Below are 18,930 nucleotides of genomic sequence, written 5' to 3' on the forward strand. Positions count from 1 at the left end.
CACATTTTATCTGTCATTAAACTGTGATCTGCCAGTTAAACTGTCCTCCAGGGTAGGGCATTTAAGGTGCATTGCTTTTGGCTGAGGGTTGGTGCCTGAAGAGTTTCAATAATCCTGTTTGAGGAGGAAATCTAAAGACACCAGCTTTTATCCTTTCACAACTTTTCTTGGCAGGAAGCTGTGTTTTTATGAAAAATCAGCATCAGTTTTATTCTTTGACATGTACTACTTGTGATTCCATTTTTGGCTAATTATCACCCATACCACATTCTTAAATTTCTCCCTCCTGCCCTACCTGCCCCCAAGGTTTTAAACATTTCAGCACTGTTTCTCATGCATATCCATCATCTGAGAGACAAAAATAGGTTGAAATACTAGAAGAACCAGTTGGCTGGATTTCTTTCAATTTCTTTTGCATTAGCTAAAAATGTGGTGTTAAAAGCTTCTGTGTTACCTGCCACAGAGTACGATTAAAGGCGATATTAACACTGTGTTATGGAATTTTGGGGGTAAATGATTTTTAAAGCTTTGGGATTTTTTGCTTATTTGTTGGGTCTTGTGTTTTGTTTTTTGGTTGTTTTTAAACAGGAATCTTACCCCTCTTCATCACCAATATGGTTTGTAGAATCAGATGACCCAAACCTGACTTCAGTCTTAGAGCGTTTAGAAGATATTAAGAAGAGCAATACTCTGGTGAGTGAAATATTTTGGTTATTTTGGACATTTACTTGAGATTGTGTACTTACTTGGCTTTGTCACATTAACAAGAAGATCAGCTAGTTCAGTTTTAGGGTTATTTGGGGGATTTTATAAACACAACTTTCTCTTCCAAAAAGCTTAGGAGCCAAAAGTAATCCAAAAGATTTGAGGCAAGAAGGAAAATATAACTTCTTTTGGAGAGTAAGCTTTTAAAAAAGTAAGGTTTCAGCCCCAGTAATTAGTGTGATGTTTTCTGAAAATAATTAAACAGTGAACTGGATGAAAATGTTAAAACTGCTGAATAAGACAGCTGTTGTAGAGTTTTCTTTGCACAGAAATCAATTGCAGAGGCAAAACTTTGTACTCTTGAGAATGTATATTCTCCAAACCATTGTTCTAATACCAAGGATTCTTGGTTTCTTTAATCCTTTCCTTCTTTCAAAGAAAACTTGACCTGAGAGCTTCTCATCCATCAGAATGTTTCTTAGGTACTGATACATTTAAGCAGTGTTGTGACTTTGGACAATTGCTACTTAAAGGAAATCTTTGTATACAGATTCTGATGGCTGTTTTGTATTTCAGAAAACTCTCAAGCATTGTATCTTACTTAAATACCCTTTCATGTAGTGATGGGAGCTCAGAGGAAAGGCACATGAATATAAAAATCAATTTCCTAGTCTCTCTAGGAAACTGCCCTTGAATAGTGCTTGGAAATAAATTTCAGTACAAATGCAGTTTGTGCCTCAAAAAGGGGTATTGCAGCATCCTGACAAACTCAGGTGATCTTTATTATAGATGATATTAACATTTTGTGTTTATTTTGGTGGACATGAATGCAATTCATACTAAACAAATCAGAATACTGCTTATTGCATGGATTATGTGCTTAGTATTTATCTGGTTTGGGAAAAATTGGGAATGTTGTTTCTTTGGAAAACCCACTACTTGTTATGTTTCCTGGGATAATGTTCATCTGGGATACCTATCAGCCTTACATAAAAATGTACAAGTGTCTTTTTCTGAAGATAGTTTGCATCTGAAGATAGGATGCATTTGACTTCTAGCAAAAATAATTAGGAAACTAATAAAAGTGAGTCTTTGTGGGCCTTGCCATAATTAAAAACAATTGTAAAGGGACGTTAGGGCTTTCATGCATTTTGTTGGATCTGATTGCACAACATGTACATCTCTGTATTTTCTACTTCAACCTATGATTTGACTGAACTACATTCAGAAGAATATTATAAATCTTGGTCTTTAAGCTTTGCCTGGAAAGGGGCAGTAGCAGAAAATCTGGCTAAATGAGCTTTTTGCTAAAGACACTTTTCAGAAGATTGTGCAGCTTGAAGCTGGTGTGGCTGAAATTCAGCCTAGAGGTTCTGAACGAGGTATTTCCTGTGTGCAACTGCCTGCAAGAGGCTGGAAGCTTTGTTGTAAACATGCATGGGACTTGCTGTGCTGAATTGCATATGCACACGGACTGCTTATGTAGCTGGTAAGAAAACAGCTTCTGCTATCAAGATTGTACTTGCCCGTGTGAAAAAGCTGCTGGGTTGATGTAATAGACACCTGTGATGGCCCATTGGTTTCTCAGGAATCCACCCTGCTTTGTGCTGTGCCAAGGTGGAGGCAGATGGGAGTGGTTGAGGAGACAAATACTTGCACTACAAAATCTGATTTCTTTTTTTGCTCCAAAGACATGGCTTGTGACTTTTTAATTTGTTTTTTTTTTCTCTCTTCAACTCTTCCCCATAGAATTCCCTCCCTTTCAATGGCATAGAGCACTCACACAGAGACTTTTTGCAGCAAAGAAGGGATAGAGGAGTACAAATCCAAAGGCTTCTAATTTATCACAGTCTCATAAAAATTCACTTAGTTTAATTTAGAATGATCTAGAATGTTTCAAACTAGCTTTCATTTAATTTACTGCAGGTAAAGGATCATTAGTGCCATGTTACTCTAAACTCAGGGTTACTGGAGCAGTCAAATTTTGAATGGAAGAAGGCATAGGACTCTTGCAGGAGCTCAGCTGTGCTAAAAGCAGTGCTGGCACATGTACCCTGGTTTAGCCTTTGGTATTCTACTGCCCTTTCTACCTGCTTTGTAACACGGGACAGGTGTCAGCTGTTGGAGAATATGCTCTTCAGGCATAAATGTTTGACGTGTGGAAGCCTTGTCATTTGACATGGTAACACAGAAACTGATTTATGATGTTGAAATCCTACATGTGTTTCCTGGAAAATCTTCTGTGGGTCTGAAACTGTGTTAGTTACCTTGCACCAGCATGTTGCTTTTACTATGAAAATTCATCAAAACACTAAAAATGTTGAAAGGTTATTAAGAATGTGATCAGCATGGATATCCTCAGGTTTGGACAGCTTAGCTGCTTGGTTGTCAACGTTGGGCAAGTTTCAGTCAGCAGATGAAGAGGCTACAGAGTTCTTTCAGCCCCTAGTGTCTCCTGAATTTCCTTCTGAAAATCAGCCATGCTTTAGATTTCCTAAGTATGAAACTGCCATCTGCCTTCTAGTGGCTGTGCTATGCAAAAGAGAAATCTTACTGTGATTTCCCTTGTTCTGTTTAATATGATGGAAGTTACATGATGCGAGTCTGAAGCCTCAAACTTATTTCATGAGATGTTAACTATAACTCTACACTATTTGGAGGTTTGCTTTTTAAAGATAATAGGGAAATGGGCTGAAATTCAGAGAGGCAGCTTTATTCTCACACTCTAGACCTTAAATTTGCATGAAAGATGTCAAAAGTAAGTACACAATTCCTGGCATAAGTATGTTTACAGCTTGGGTAAGCTGCTGTCTTGAAATACACTGCTTCTGTGCTAATATTTTAGATTAAGTCCCACATGGAGGCTTTTCAGGGAAGCATGTTGTCTCTTGCAAACTCCCAGTGTGGCAGCAGCTATTTCTGCAGTGGGAGTCAGAGACAAAATGCAGGAATCAACTTTGCTTTAGTCTGAAGCTGCCCAGGGCTGCTGAGTGTGGGGGAGGCCAGGCCAGGTACTGTCACTGGTACCTGATAACCAAGTAGTGGCCACACTCCAAGTGACAATTACTGCTTCCCTCTGTTTCCATTTGTATCCTTCTTCAGCACTTTCTCAGTGGTAGGCTAAGATTTATTGATGCATTTATTTTTATATAGATATTGTGGGTGTAGGTAGAGACACACAGAATAATTAAGTCTTTTTATTTTTAAACTGCACTTCTTAAGTTCATTTTTCTTCATAATCAGGAAACAGGGTGTTTCATAGTGAGCCCAGCAGGATATTAATACCATCAAAGGTATCCTAAAATTGTTAATGCTTTCATACTACATTAGGAAGAAATCTTCATACATAAAAAAGCCTCCTAGTGTAGGCTAGGAATTTTTCAGAAAAAATTGTTTTAAACTGTTTTCGGATGTGCAGGACATTAAGATAGGAAACACAATTCCAAGAGGTGTTTGTGTTCTAAACCAGCATTATTGTGTCCAAAAGAATCACCAAGCTCTCAGAACTCCTGAAGCATTAAAAATTATAGAGGCTGTGTATTCTACTGGTGTAATTTTTGTTATTTTGATATTAATTATAATAATTTTCACAAAGTTAGAAATGTGTTGTGTTTGGTCACTTGAGGGTTTCCCTTCTGCAGCCTATTGACCTCACTCCTTTACCCTGTGGGTTAGAGTTCTGGTTGCTGTTTACTTTGTGCTCTAGGCAGTTTGTATTCCAGGGGACCTACTGGTGTGCTGATAGCTCACTTTTCTGCAGTAGCTTCCAAGTGTGTGTGTTAAGCATGCATTTTACATTAGTCAAGCCTGTGAAGTTACCCTGGAAATACATTTAAATTATTAATACATGACAGAAATCTACTCTCCCTTTTGATAGTCGGTTCATGTACATACCAACACATACCAAATCTTGCTTAGAGCACAGGGCTGGATCAGATGTCTTCCAGATGTGACTTTCAGCTCAAATTACCCTGTGATTTTTCATACAGATGAGCAGAGGATAAGGGAGAACAGTGATGGTGATCCATGGCAGAAAGATCAATGGTATTAAATTAATTCCTCTGGAGGAAAAATGTAGCAATAAGGAAGAAGGGTGGAAAGGTTGTACAGACAGGATCAGCTTCTTGCTCTGCCACCACCTTTGCAAATTGTAGACACTGATTGCAAATAAAGCAGCTGATCTATAAAAATGAACTGCAGTATGAGTTGGATTAAGCTAACCCTGCAATGTAGAATCCTGCCAAGGAAGGGGATCCCTGCTCTCAGCAGGTCTCTGCCTTCCCCTTCATGATGAAGTGGTGCTGAAGCACACCAGAATTGATCTGCCACAAGGCTGATAAGCTGCCACGGAGTGGTGTGATCTGTGGTGCAGTGGAAATGAGAAGGTGAAGAGCTGCTGGAGGCCCTTGTCAGGCCCAGCTGGAAGTCAGCCCAGGCTGTGCCAGCACCTTGTTGTTTTGAGGGTGCTCCTGTTCCTTGCTTGTGGTGCTGTGCTCAGAAGCAAGGGAAGCTTACAGTGTGGCACGTCCTGGCTGCAAAAATCCCTTCTGAATTCCAGTTCAGCCGACAGGACTATTTGTGGGGAGGAGGGGGGGAGTGAAGGAAGCAGGGCAGGAAGCAGTTCTTAACTCTCCAGTCCTTACTGTTTTTCTGTCAAGGCACATCTAATACTGTATTCATCTGCTTTTCCAAGGCCAGTGCTAACTGACCAGCCCAATGGTGGCAGTCTTCCCCCACTGCTTAGATTTATTTTTGTATGATTCACAGAAGATTTAAACAAATTATTGGCTCTGTGTAAAAAATTACAGCTCCTGGAATTGTATGGTTTATGCTCCAGCTCTCCATGAGGCAATGTTTGTGCAGAGAAAAAGTTTCTCAACAAAATGTATGGCAGTGCAATTCTAAGCATCTTGCACATACCAAAAATAATAGTTCTAAGACCTGTGGTTCTATTTGGCAACTAACTTTATGTCTCATGTATATACTCCTAAGAGTGGTGCCCCAGTCCTTTAGGTGATATCTGCTTTATTTTTGAGTTAGGTTGATTATCTACTTTATTTTGGGGTTGGGTTGACTATCCTGAATGATGCAGAAACAGCAGACTTGGTGTGATAGTGTTCTAATGCAGGCTGGTACCTCAGTTCATGGCCTCAGATGGATAAATAACATTCCTATGAAGCACAATGTTGAATTCTGCTGTAGAAGGGAAAAGCACTAAAGCTTTCAGATAGCATAAGGGCAATATTTTCCTATCACTGCTAGTGATTCGGGCTTGGAAATGAGCTCTTAACCCTGGATAGACTGAATTTTTCACTTCCAGTGGGGTAAGGTGGCAGTATTTAAACTGGCCAATGGCAAGGCTTTAGACAAGTATTTTGGAGTGTGTGTGCAGAAATTACTATCTTGCAGGCTGTCCTTGACAAGTGGCAGGACAAATTCTCCTTGGTTTTGGGAAGAAAAGTCCATAAATGGATATATGATTTCTGCAAGCTTCATCTAGGTTAGTATTTTGCAAATGATGAGATGTTGACCCTTTTACAAATAGATTTTGCAGTCCTTTTTTTGTTTTCCTGACGTAGCTGTGCAAAGACCTTGGAAAGGTAGGAAATGCAGTAGTATAGTATTTCATGCCTTGGCCTTAGCTAGGTGTCTGAGGCTGCCTAGAGGAAGTGAAGAGCTGTAGAAATCACCTTCATTGATGATCAAAGAGCAAACTTAATGTTTGTTTCTGCAGAAGTAAATTTTTTTCTGCCTTACATTAGTGAGTGTGAGGTGGTGCATAGTTTGCAGTTAACAGAGCACAATCAGTGGAACAGGTTGGAAACACAAATCAGAGATAGTAACAGATTGTGCCTCACCCTGACACAAGATAAAGCAAGCAGAGTGCCTGGGCTCCAGCTCAGAGCCCTCCTGGCTCCTGGGACTTGGACAGGGTTGGTCCTGCTTCTGCTGCCTCTCTGGTGTGCCCTGTGAAGGAATTCAGGGTATGGAAAACCAGACTGTTCCTCCTTGGTTATTTAAGCTGGGAAATGGGAATGTGACCATTTACTTATTCCATAGTGATGTGTGGCTCAGACAGCTATGCTTGGAATAGATGATGCTGTCAGACCAAAAATTGTTTTTCTGCTCATGGCTTTCTTCTTATACATAGGAAGATGAATGGAAGTCATTGCTAACTTGCCATGTCCTTGAGTTTCTGTTGTGGAGACTTTGCTACAAATATTACAGAGGAAATTTTATTCCAGCCTTAGCAGATTTAAATGCTGTACATTGACTTAAGTTCAATATCAATGTGTGAAGAAAATTCTAAATATATTTCCCTGTGCTTTGGTTTAAATTAACTTATCCATGTGTTTTTGTTGTTTTTAGCTTCTTCAGCAGCTGAAGCGATTAATATGTGACCTCTGCAGATTATATAATCTTCCTCAGCATCCAGATGTTGAAATGTTAGATCAGCCATTGCCAGCTGGACAGGTAAATCAAAAAGCTGTGGGCACCTTCTTATGCCAATAAAGGAGTTGGTTTTTTAACTCCAAGAAACAAGATAATGGGAAAGATTGAACCTTGTGTAAACCAGAACTGTGATACGAAGCACTTTTGCATTACAGTGTCTTCAATCTGAATTTTATTTGCAAAATCCATTTAATAATGGTGTGGTAATATTCCGCAATTCCCTTTGAAGTTTCTGTATCACTGTAAGGCGTGTATGTCAAGTTTAATTCCTTCCTAAACACTATTCAAGCCAATCTCTGTGCACTTGGAGTGCTTCCCAAACTTACTTTTTCTGAAATATTTGGCTCTTTGTTGAAGAGTATGTGTTTCACAGTGTGTACTTGGATGAGCTACTGTTGATGTTTTCCTTCTTCAATCCCTTGCAGAGACATGGGATTTCAAGGCCATATGTTACTTTGGATAGGGAGGTGCCTTGCTTATTTCTTGTGCACTTGAAAAATTAAGAATTGTGAAGGCCTGAGGTGGTCTTCTTAACCAAAATGTTTTGTATTGTGTTGAAAACAGAACTGGTAACTGATAGTAGCTGTTCTTTTCTGTTTTTTAATAAGATTATGGGATCTTCTTTTGTTTGTACACATTAAGATGACATGATTGCTAAAATACTCCTTTAGAGTAACAGATGCTTTCCTGTGGTGACAGTGCTATAGTAATGACAAATAACTTGCTTAATTTTTGGTCACATGCCAAATTGTAATCCTATAGGTCCTTTCTCTGAGCCACCCACTCAGCAGTGCAGCTGTAAGGCAATGGGCTGTGCTGTTAGGGTGTAGCTTTGTGAAGGGTCTCACATGTGCTGTGAAACTCCAAAACAAACTCATGGAAGGTTTCTTATTAGCCAGAAATGTCAGACAGTTTCAAGTGAAATAAGAGGGGCCTTAGTAACTCTGACCAAAGACTCATCTGGTCCCATATATTGTCAGAGCAGTGTCATTACTTCTTTGCCAAAGGAAGAGTGAGCAGAGGACAAGCATATCAAAATACTCCTGAGTATTTCTGCAGCGCAGAGTTCCTGAGCTTGGAGTGGTATCCTGAAAGAGAAAGTCATAAAAATTAACTCAGTGTATTGTTCTGATATTTCCTCAAACAGGCTAATAGCAATGGCTACATGATGATACTTCTGGCTGCATGGAAGTTCTAGGTAGTGAGAAAAAGAATCCATTGAGTTCTAGAGGTCTAAAGTTCATTGAGTTTTTTCTTTCTAGGGGTGTAGCATGTAGACGGATTCTAGTCAGAGCCATGATCTGATTTCATGCTTAAGGGATGGTGGGTTGTAACCCACTTGATGTGTTTGTTGCATTTGACAGTGTCTCAGAATAGGATGTTCCTTATCTGAATTAAAAGCTTCTGTTTACAACTTAATTGGAATTAATTGAGACATTTTATTTATTTTTGCTTCGTGAAAAAGTCTCTTCACTCTCATGTTCCAGGAAAGCATCTTTATGCATCTTACCCTTATCTGCAAAGGACTGAAGTTTGACAAGTAACTTTTGCATTTAGTGCTTCTCTTTGAGAGTAGACTTGCTGATTTTGAAAGCCAGAAGTGTATGCAAAATTTATGCAGAACTTTCATTGTTTTATTGCAGAATGGAACAACAGAAGAAGTTACATCAGAGGAGGAGGAAGAAGATGATATGGGTGAAGTATGTCTATATATGAGATTGTTGTCCTAATCTAGTAGAATTTTGTCATTTTGCTCTGCAATGTCTGACTAATAATTAAACCAAACTGTAACGTGTAACCTCCCTGGAGTTCAACAGAAAAGATAATTAAAATTTGGATGTTTACCTGAATGTCAGCTTTCCCTTCAACCAGAAACCTAGTGAAATTTTCTTCTTAAACCTAGATCTCAGCTGTGAGGTACTTGGATACAGAGAATTGGACATCTGTTTGTGCTTTAGTCAAACAATACATAACATTGTGTGCCAAATCAGTAAGTTTTTGCATTGTTAACTCCTATTTCAAGCAGCATGTGAACTGGCTCTGATATAGTTGGAAGTGCCTCCCAAACTGAAGCAGACTTGCTAAGAGTAAATCAGTTTGCTGACTCATTAAATGGGTGAGCTAGTTTTTGACTGTAATAAATTGAAAGGACTGGAAGGACATCGAAACAGACACACTAAACTTTTATGTCCATGTCTGGCAACATGGTGCTCTCTTTAATGAGCTTTTTAGTTGTAAGAGTCACCCTTTTTGCTTGCATCTGCTACATGTTAGAATAGCTCCAAGATTCTTGCTTTCTACACTACTATAGACTGCTATAGTAGAACTGTTCTGACTGCTTCAGATTTAGATTTTTAATTAAGGTTTAGTAAGAATGAACAACTCTCTCTGAATAAATGATCTTCCTAGAGAAAATATCAATGCTACCAAGGTCTTAAATTAATTTGTAGCAGCCTTTCTTAGCCATATTTAGCCTGATCCAGACTACATTTGCTGGAGCTGTTGTTTCTGTAAAGTTGCTCTTATGTCCCATGTCCTGCTGGCACAAGGCTCTGATTGCTTGCAGACTACTAGAGTAGCCTTTTGCATTCTGTTTGGGTTACTTTGTAAAAAAGAGAAATGGTCTGCCATTATTTATCAGCTGTCAGGGGGCATTGTGCGTGCCAGTGATATCTGTAACCTGTAATCTAGTCCCAGTTCTAGATGGAGAAGCAGTTTTCAATTCCTCAGCTCTGTTATTGGAGAAACATGAGCATTTTGAGGAATACTCAGTCTGAAGTCTGTTACAGCTGAAGGAAACAGTGTTGTCAGATGCACCAGGTGTATTTCTTGTTACATAGGACATCCTTGAATGTGGGTTTTCCTGCCGTGCAAACAGATGGCACATGGAGAGCAGCCCCAGGTGTGCCAGAGCTCTGCATACTGGAGTGTATCTGGTAGTTGTGTAACCAAAATCTGCTGGTGTGGCTGCTGCAGTGCTTCATTTTTCGTGTCAAGGTGTTTACATGCTTCCCCTCCTCTCCACAGGCTGCATTTGAATCACCTTCAGGCAATTGTCTGAAGCTCAGAGTGCTCCTCTGCCACAAAGATAAGCCCATCTCAGATACAGAGTGGAGGGGTTTTAGTGCCTTGGTCTAGAACATGGAACTGAAGTGTTGGCTTGGGTGATCAGAATGCTTGACCACAGAATTTTGCCTTATGTCCTGATTCCAAAATTACTGCATCTTATCTCTAGCTGAAATGTTAGCCTTGAATAAAGTACACATAGTTTTCTAATATTTAACTTTCTTGAAGGGTTGCTGTAGCCCTGCCAGATAGGTTAATTGCTTGTGAGAAGTGTAGTATAGTAGGATTCTAATTGCAAAAGGGCCATTTAGAAACATCTTGGAGCCACCCTACCTTGGGGTACTTTTGGATTCTCTAGTCCAGTTTGCTGCCTACTTCAGTGAGCTAATTCTCTACAGTCTTATCTTCTTGCAAAGGTAGTACTTGTTTCTGTGACCAGAAACATGTTGTGAATTTGGGTTTCATTTGTATTATGAAGGTTCTCTATACTTCCAGTGGTTATGTTGGCTGAGGGTGAAGTTAGAACAAAATAGAAATGGCACCCAACAATCAGAAATCCATAGTGCTGTGCAGTATGTGACTGTATCCCAGAGGCCTTTGGAGAGGGTTTCATTGAATGAAGAACACAGGACAGTTATTTACAGTTAACTACTCTCTCTCTCGTAGGACATTGAAGATCTGGATCACTATGATATGAAGGAGGAGGAACCAGTTGATGGGAAGAAATCTGAGGATGAAGGCATTGAAAAAGAGAACCTTGCAATCTTAGAAAAAATCAGAAAAAATCAAAGGCAAGATCACTTAAATGTGAGTTAATGGTTCCATGTTTCTTCTTTGCAGTACTTCTGACTTTAAAACAGAGATGGTTTTCTGCAAAGAAAGCCCACTCCTATACACCTAGACATAAATTAACCTGTAGCTGACTGTTTACCTGCTCATCTCCAGAAGTATCCATGGGTTGTCCCTCTATTCTTGCTTGGTGCCTTTGTTACAAGCATTAGTTCTGCTTGCAGAATCAGTAGAATGCCTCCAGGCTTTGAGCTTGACTTTTGTTGCTGAACCCGTATTTAAGTAAAAAAACTAAAGCCATAATTAAAATTGCCTGTGTTAAAAATCATGGGTGACTTAAAATACTTGGCAAACCTGTGCTTTAAATCCATTTTATGCATGAGTTTGTTTTTCAGTGATAGCTGTGTCACCTGGAAGTTACTGAAGGGTGGCGGGTTGTTGTGCAGTTTTTTTATTGCCATGCATAAAGTAAAGGGCCTTCATCAGCTCTGCAGCTTTGTTGTCTGTTTTCTGAGTGATCTTGGCAGCAGGCAGCTTTAGAAAAAGTGCTTGTTCTCCAGAGGCTTAGAAACGTTCTGTCCCAAGTGCCAGGCTCCAGAGAGGCTTCTACTTCTCAGAGGTGCATGCAGGAGAGTGTGATGATGTCATACAGCCTTAATTTTATTTATCCTGACTCCCAAAGAAATCAAAGCTTTTGTTTCATAGAGGCTTAAAATGTATAAAACATGAAATTTAATACCTCTGTTTATGATCTGCTTCATCCACAGGATTTTAAATTTTTAACACCTAAACCTGATTGGCATTTCAGGGTTTAAAAACAGGTAAACATAAGGTCCCAAACTGCTTTGGCTGTATAGTCAAGTCCTGTTTTGAGACTTGAGTAACCATAAGCACAACAGTCACTTACTGGTTTTGTTTAAACTTGAATGTTCACAGTTTGAGACGATGCCTAGTGAGGTTTTGTGTGTTTCTGTGTGTATAACTCAAGCTCCTAATAGGAAGGAAAATATAACCTCTTGCAGCCTGAAAGGCATGGCCTGCTTTACAATCATCTAAAATGTGGTAGAACAGAAAAAAGGTTTTTGTGGTGTCAGCATTCTTCCTTGGTGCAGAAAACCCTTTAAAAGTGCAGATTTTCTTTTGCTATCTATTCTTTTCCTATTTGGCCAATACTGCCTTTCCTTTTGCTTTTTCCCTCCACATTTAGTGGAGCTGAAATGAACACTGCTGGTTTTTTGTTTGACAACAGCAGATTCAACTTACATAATAGCTGTTTCTCGTGCCAGGACACTCTCGTTGATGCTGGTGCATAAACAAGGTCAGCTGAGTGCAGGGAACAGGGTATTCAGCTGCTGCTGAGGAACTGTGGTATTTTTGTGGGTCACCAGAAATAGCTGTGCTGCTGAAATAATTTCTCCAAGGACTTGTGGAAGTTTACTCCTAGGTGCTGGAGAACCAAAAGCTGTAGCTGTGCTACTGACCTAGGAAAGAGCTATCCCAGTAGCACTTTATTGGTCCTCCATGCTGCCAAAACAGGGGGCTTCTGATAGAATGTCTTAACCATGCTCTATAAGCAGTTGTTTGCTGAGTGTCCTAGCACAAAGCAAAATTTAAATCTGTACAGCCCTCACAACTGGGTTTCTTAGAGGACACTATGAGTTTCACAAACCTAAATGCAGTGGCTAAACTGGTCTGTTTTTTTAGCCCTTTGGGATACTTTGTTTCCTCGGCAGAGGCCAGTAAAACAAACCCATGCCATTTACATGCTGCTTGTTGGACAAGGGAATGTGCAGCATAAAACAGGGCTTTGATTGGTGCCCAGTGCAGCCAGAAGACTTTTCATTTCCTTTCCCTGGTCTTTGGCTCAGGTCCATGGGCTGTCCTCTCTCCCCTTGGCTGCAGTGCAGGCTGGAGTTACAGATCATGCTCAAGGCTTGTTCATGGGAAAGCGGTGCATGCACTCCCATTGTCATTTATTCCTGATAGATTAAAGACATTTTTTTGCTTCTCAAGATGTTGTCATAGGAGTTTTTAGGGTTTATGTGTGTTGTACAGGTTAAGAATGTGTATTTACTAATTTTGTAAATGAGTTCTGTCTTTGGCAGTATCCTTACTCCTATTCTTCTTGCTGGCATCAGGAAATAAATTTGGCTTTTGGTACAATATGTAACTTGGAGCAAGAATGAATCCTCCTGTTAACATTGTAATAACTTTAAAGAACCACTTGCTTACCTGTAGTTAAAATAGGTCTTTGAACTGGAATCATAAACTTCAAATATTTAACAACTTGCTGCTGCTTGCTTTTAAGAGGTCTCTCCCCACAAAGTCGTTTCAGAGACTAATGCCTTTCTTATTTAAATAATGCTATCAGCTTTTCCTGTTTCATGCTGAAGAGTTTAAGCACTTCCCTTTAGAAGTCTCCAATGTCTGTACTTTCATCTTCAGATTTTATGAAATCTAAGGTGTCATTGCTATTTTTAGTCTAATCCTTGAAGGAAGTATGAAACTACTTGAACTTCTAGGAATGATTGTGCTTCTGTGCAAATATGGAGAAAGTTCAGTAACAAATGGAACTTATGTTCTTTAGCTCTTTTTGGGTTACTTTAGATTTCAATTTATTATCTCGGAGAAGTTTTCATGTTTTGTTTCAGCAGGTGATCTTTGGACTTGTGGCTAAATCTTCTGAAATTTATTGAGTGAAGAGGTTTCCTGTAGCATTCTGATGTGTTCACAGTGTTTTCCTGATCAGACAGAAAACAATCAGATCTTTGGATAAAAAACTGCAGTGAGCTGCAAATCCTATCCCCTATAACTTGTGGGGGAGAGCAGGCTGTGGGTGCATTTTGAGGGTTGGAAGGGGAAAAGAAACCCCTGATGTCTCTGTGGCCTTAGTACAGCAGGGTAATGGCAAGTGCTGGTCCCATTGCCCCACGAGGTTCCTGTTTCCAACAGTGGCTCATCCTTGGGGGGAAGAGTTTGAGGACAGGACAGGCTTGTAGTGGTGCATCTTGTGAATATTTTTCATGTCCAGCAGTGTTGGCTGTGAGAATTCCTGCATCAGGTATTTCTGTTATGTGCAGCTCTCAGCAGTTGGCATACTGTCAGCATAGATGTTTGCCTCTTGCAGCAGGGATTTCTCCAGCTTACCTGCTCATTGTTCTGGAGAGCCACAACATAGTACAGGATGGGATGATTAAGTGAGACTTTTTGTGCCTATTTGATTACTTATTAGGGAAAAAAAAGTCATTTGGGTCTGGTCCTGCAGCTCATTTAACTACTAAACATGAAATGGCTTTGCCTTCCTGCTCTTGGCATCAGCCCCATGTGGCAGATACCCATCAGATCCCATGATTGACCACTTATGTCTGAGGCAGTTGCAACTATAAATCTTACTGTCACAATTTGAGAAATGGGAACTTTATCTCCCTTGGAGTGTCAAGTCCCACTTTTCCAGAAGGATGCTGTTATTTATATCTGGGTTCAGTCTTTGAAATTACAACTTACGTGTACTGAGTTACGGAAAAAGTTTTTAATTTTAGTATCACTGTAGTCAAAACTGACCTCAGTGCTCTGTATGGTGCAGTGGTAGGATGCAAGTTGTGCTGTCTTCTAAACTGCACTTTACAGTGGCTCCAAATCCCACAAGTGACACCAGAATGAAGACGTGCTTCAGAGCACTGGTGTTTGCCATTGGGTTTACCATCAGGTTTAGCTGTTACCTTCCCCTTCAAGTTCCTCCAAGGGTAGTTCAGAGCACATAAAATAAGCCCCTGTGCTAAACTCCTTAAGTTAAGCTTGCTATCCTCTTTCTCCTGATTGTAGATTACTGGTTTGCAGTCCATCGATTCTTTAGAGCAGCAAGTGTAACTATATTTAATGCTGCTATATAAGGAGTGAGCAGCCCAACCAGAAACCCCTGGGGGAAAAAGGGTAAAGACAAAGACAAAGTGTGTTGAGGCTTGCTTGCACACACTACAGCTTAACTCCTTTAATACCACCTCATTTATCAGCAGTTATAATGGAAGTCAGGGGGATGTGGGTGTGCTAAGCTTTGATTTTTAAATGTCTCCAGTACAGAAGATACTTAAATTTTTATTTGCCAAGATGAACTTCCAACATTATATATAGAAATTCAGTAGTTTAATTGGATGGAAATAGAGATGCAATGAAAGAGGTAGTTTTCCACAGGATGTCTTTGACCATCTAACTTGTTCTTAAATTGCCTATATTTATACCTTGACAATCTGTGGAAACTGTATGAAAATTCCTTCTTTTAGTAAGAAGTACAGTGGAAGGGGCAGGGATCTGCACAGCTCTGCTCAGAAGAAAACCAAAATCTTGACACTTGTCTATGAAATGTCTTTCCTCCAGACTCAACATATTGGTGAGTCCTAATCTTAATGCTCACAAAGCACAGCAACTCTACAAAGAATTGTAATTAATACTGCTGTGTTAACTGGTTAAGTGTAATGCTTCCTTTTTCAGCTAATCTGTAAATAGTGGGCATAAATAGTAGTAATATGCAGATATTGCATATAAACAACCTTTTCCCATAAAATTTCATGTACTTGGTGTTTGAGAAATCCCTTCTCAAAGGGATTTTCAGATACTGCTCCACAGAGAGGAGCACAGTAAGTAGAGAAATTACTTGTCTGAAGCCTTGTTTGTATGTAGCTTTTGTTTAATCAGATTAAAGGAGTTGCCTGTTATTTGCATGTTTAATTACAAGGTTCATCCTTCATACCGGTCTGTTAAGAAAAACTAGTGGAATTTCAGAAATATGCATAATTAAATCAAAAGGTGTATGAAAATGAATAGCCTTGAAAGAAAAGTCTAAGTGCATTATTTGATGCTATTGGACAGAGAAGACAGAGGACTATGTGGAGGCTTTACCATCAAGTAACTGTTACTGATACTTAATTTGTATTAAGAAGTAATTTGTTCCTACAGTTAAGACCTTGTAGAATATAAAACATCACTGTGGACTTCAGGCAAACAGGGAGGATGTTTTGGGTATTAGGTAATGGTCAGAGCTGCTTCATATTCTTCCAGAAATAGTTTTGACACTTGTGTCCAAAAAGGATATGTTTATAGGTGTTCATAGTGTCTGGAAGGAAACTGAAAAAATAAGAACCTTTGAATTTTTAGATGGAGTAAAAAAGCAGCCTCATCAACTTACTTATTTAGTACTTGATACAGACAGGCTGAATTATCCTAGGTGGGTCTTTTTTATATGGTAGTGGGGCAGTTTTATTTTTTGTCATGGTTTCTCCCCCCAGCCATGCTTATGAGCTCCATATGTTAGCCTGTATTTCAGTGGCAGTGACTGAAGAACAGGAGCAGAAGGGAACTGCAAAGGTCCAATGGAATAATCTGCCTTTGGGAACAGACTGATGGTGAAAACCCAAGTGTCACAGGGTCAGGGTTTGGGGTGCTAACTACCTTAGCTCATTTGGAGTCTTTGTTCCTATTCTGTATTTTAAATCTTATAATGCTATCTTTTATCTCTCTGTTTTTCAAAACTCTTGAACCGAAAGTGGTATTTTGGGTGGGATTTACAAGCAGAGTAATCACGTAACATATAGGAAAATTGGTTTGAGTTTTCTCTCACTTTGAGGTGCTGAGCAGTACCGAACTGAGGTCTAAAGGAACAAATGAGATTCTGCCATAGTTGCATAAATCACAAGAACTATGACAAGTCACAAAAATATTTTGTATTTTAAGGTTTACATACCTTTGTCTTCCTCTGTGTAGGTGTTGGGTTTTTTTCACTCAATTGCAATAAATATTGCTTTTGTTCCACATTTTCTAAATTCACTGCTTGGTCTTATTCCTCAGGAAGCTGCTGTTCTAGAGTGGATACTTACCAACTCCTGTACCTTTTTCAATGACCAAATAAAAAATACGTCCGAGAAAGCAATAAAACCTTATGTGTAGAAACTCACCCTTAGGATTAGGTTTACTTTTCTTCTCAGTGTGTAAAAGCAGAATGTAAAATTAAATATTTCACTCTGAGATATACACTGCATCCATCTTGGAAATTAAAATGCCAAAGATTTAGGTCCTTTACAGAAAAATACCTGTTGTACCTTGATTAAAAGTTTGTATCACCTATAGCATTTAGTAGTATATATTAATGTTCTTTAGAGGGAGGGCCTTGTTTCTTTGGGGTAGACTTTGCTCACCAGAATATTTTCACTTTTCAGAAACCCTATTTTCATACAGAAATTAATATATTGTTAATACCTTCTAGTTAGTAATGTCAAGTTGTTTGTAAATACTACTTTTCACTTATTTGGAGTCTTTTTTGTTTATTTCAGGGTGCAGTCTCTGGGTCAGTTCAGGCTTCAGATCGACTTATGAAAGAACTCAGGGATATATATAGATCACAGAGTTATAAAACAGGTAAATGCCTCAGATTTCCCTTTTTGAAAATATGCTTTAAATGAATTCTCTTGGGAAATACTTGCTGCTAACTTCTCTGTGTTTTGTTGTCCTGTGTTTGTATATAAGTGCATGTTTGTGTGTGCACATATGTAAAAATACATTGATACATTATGTATACTCTTGTTACATAAAGTAGTTTATTTGTGGAGAAAAGTCAGAACATCTATTCCTTGCAATAATGATGTGAATTACAGTGGAAAACAAGCTTGTATTTTAAATTAGTTGGAGTAATGAGCAGTGATTATCTTGAGGTAGTGGATGGCTGTTTCATTTATTCCTTATAGGAGCTGTAGCTAAAGTAGCTCAGCAAAGGATTCAGCAAATTGAATTGCCTGAGTGTTATTGTGTGAGAAATAGAAATTACATGGATTTTGGGCAAGTTGTATTCCTCTAGGTCTGCCAAATAGACAACTCCATCACTGCAGCCAGGTGTCAGACCTTGGTATAGGCCAGGGTGAGAACAGGAGGAATGTCTAATTAGGCAGTCACTATAAACTTAAATACATTTTCACTTTTCTGGACCTGTGTCCATATTTATTTCTAGTGGACTTAAACTTCATTTGACAATGCCATTGTAATCATGTGTAAAAGAACAGAGATGAAGAGACAGTAGGTTCCTGTTTTGATTTGTCATATTTAACTTTTAGGTCAATTGTTTCATGTGTGGAAGTGCTGGGAACAGTGGTAAAATGTCTGGGGTATAAATTTGATGAGGTGACCTAGTGTTGATCTAATGCAGCTTCCTTTTTTTGGCTGTGTTGCAACTGAGAGCTTGCCAGTGTGCTCCAGTGACCACCTGTGTGGGAAGGAATGGGATAGTGGGTCTAGGGAGGAGCTGGAAGCAGATCTGTGTGAAGTCATGGGGGGTGCTTTACTGCCTGGTTTTGACCTTCAGGGTTTGTTTTGGTGATCAGTGCTAAGGCTGGCTATAACAAACCAGACTGTAAAGAGTGCTGTGGGGGGCTCAGTCATGTGGTGGTGCCACTGGGGTCAGCCAGGGGCCCCTGGCTAGCTGTGGTTTGGGGGGAGGGTTTAGGCTCTCTAATAATGCCATTTCTTGGCTTTAGATAAACAAGTCTTAATGAGTTGCAAAAGACTGATCTTGATGTAGGAAAGCATATTCTGAGTTATGAGGAAGAGCAGATCTTGCTAAACTTTACAGGAAGATGAGGTGCTAAAGGGTGAGTGCATAACTTAGAGCTTATGACTTTGGAAATATGTAAAAACACTGCAGCTGGATGCCTCATGTTGATCTCTAAAGTATGGTAATGAAGTAGTGTCAAGTGGAGGTTGACAGTACAAAGATGATGGCAATTCTGCTTTGAAACACCATCCTACTGACACATTTATTACATTGTGCCAGTAAATTGATGCTGTTTGTTATAAAACTTGCCTGGATTCATTCCTTATGGTTTCATTTATTCTTAGACCTTGAGTAAATTTATGTTCTTGGTTCTTTTCCTTTGCACA

General features: G+C 39.3%; 1 protein-coding gene across 1 annotated transcript in view; it reads left to right on the forward strand.

Moving 5' to 3' along the window:
• Positions 1-280: 280 nt before the first annotated feature.
• Positions 281-18,930, forward strand: part of UBE2Q2 (ubiquitin conjugating enzyme E2 Q2) — a 30,307-nt gene continuing 11,657 nt past the window's right edge. Inside the window, exons 1-5 of the mRNA XM_031055886.1 lie at positions 281-693; positions 7,075-7,179; positions 8,802-8,858; positions 10,891-11,031; positions 17,334-17,418. Of these exons, the coding sequence (XP_030911746.1) occupies positions 514-693; positions 7,075-7,179; positions 8,802-8,858; positions 10,891-11,031; positions 17,334-17,418 (568 nt within the window). The 5' untranslated portion in view covers positions 281-513. The remainder of the gene's footprint in view (positions 694-7,074; positions 7,180-8,801; positions 8,859-10,890; positions 11,032-17,333; positions 17,419-18,930) is intronic.

Source organism: Geospiza fortis, unplaced genomic scaffold, assembly GCF_000277835.1.
Source record: "Geospiza fortis unplaced genomic scaffold, GeoFor_1.0 scaffold171, whole genome shotgun sequence".
Lineage (NCBI taxonomy): Eukaryota > Metazoa > Chordata > Aves > Passeriformes > Thraupidae > Geospiza > Geospiza fortis.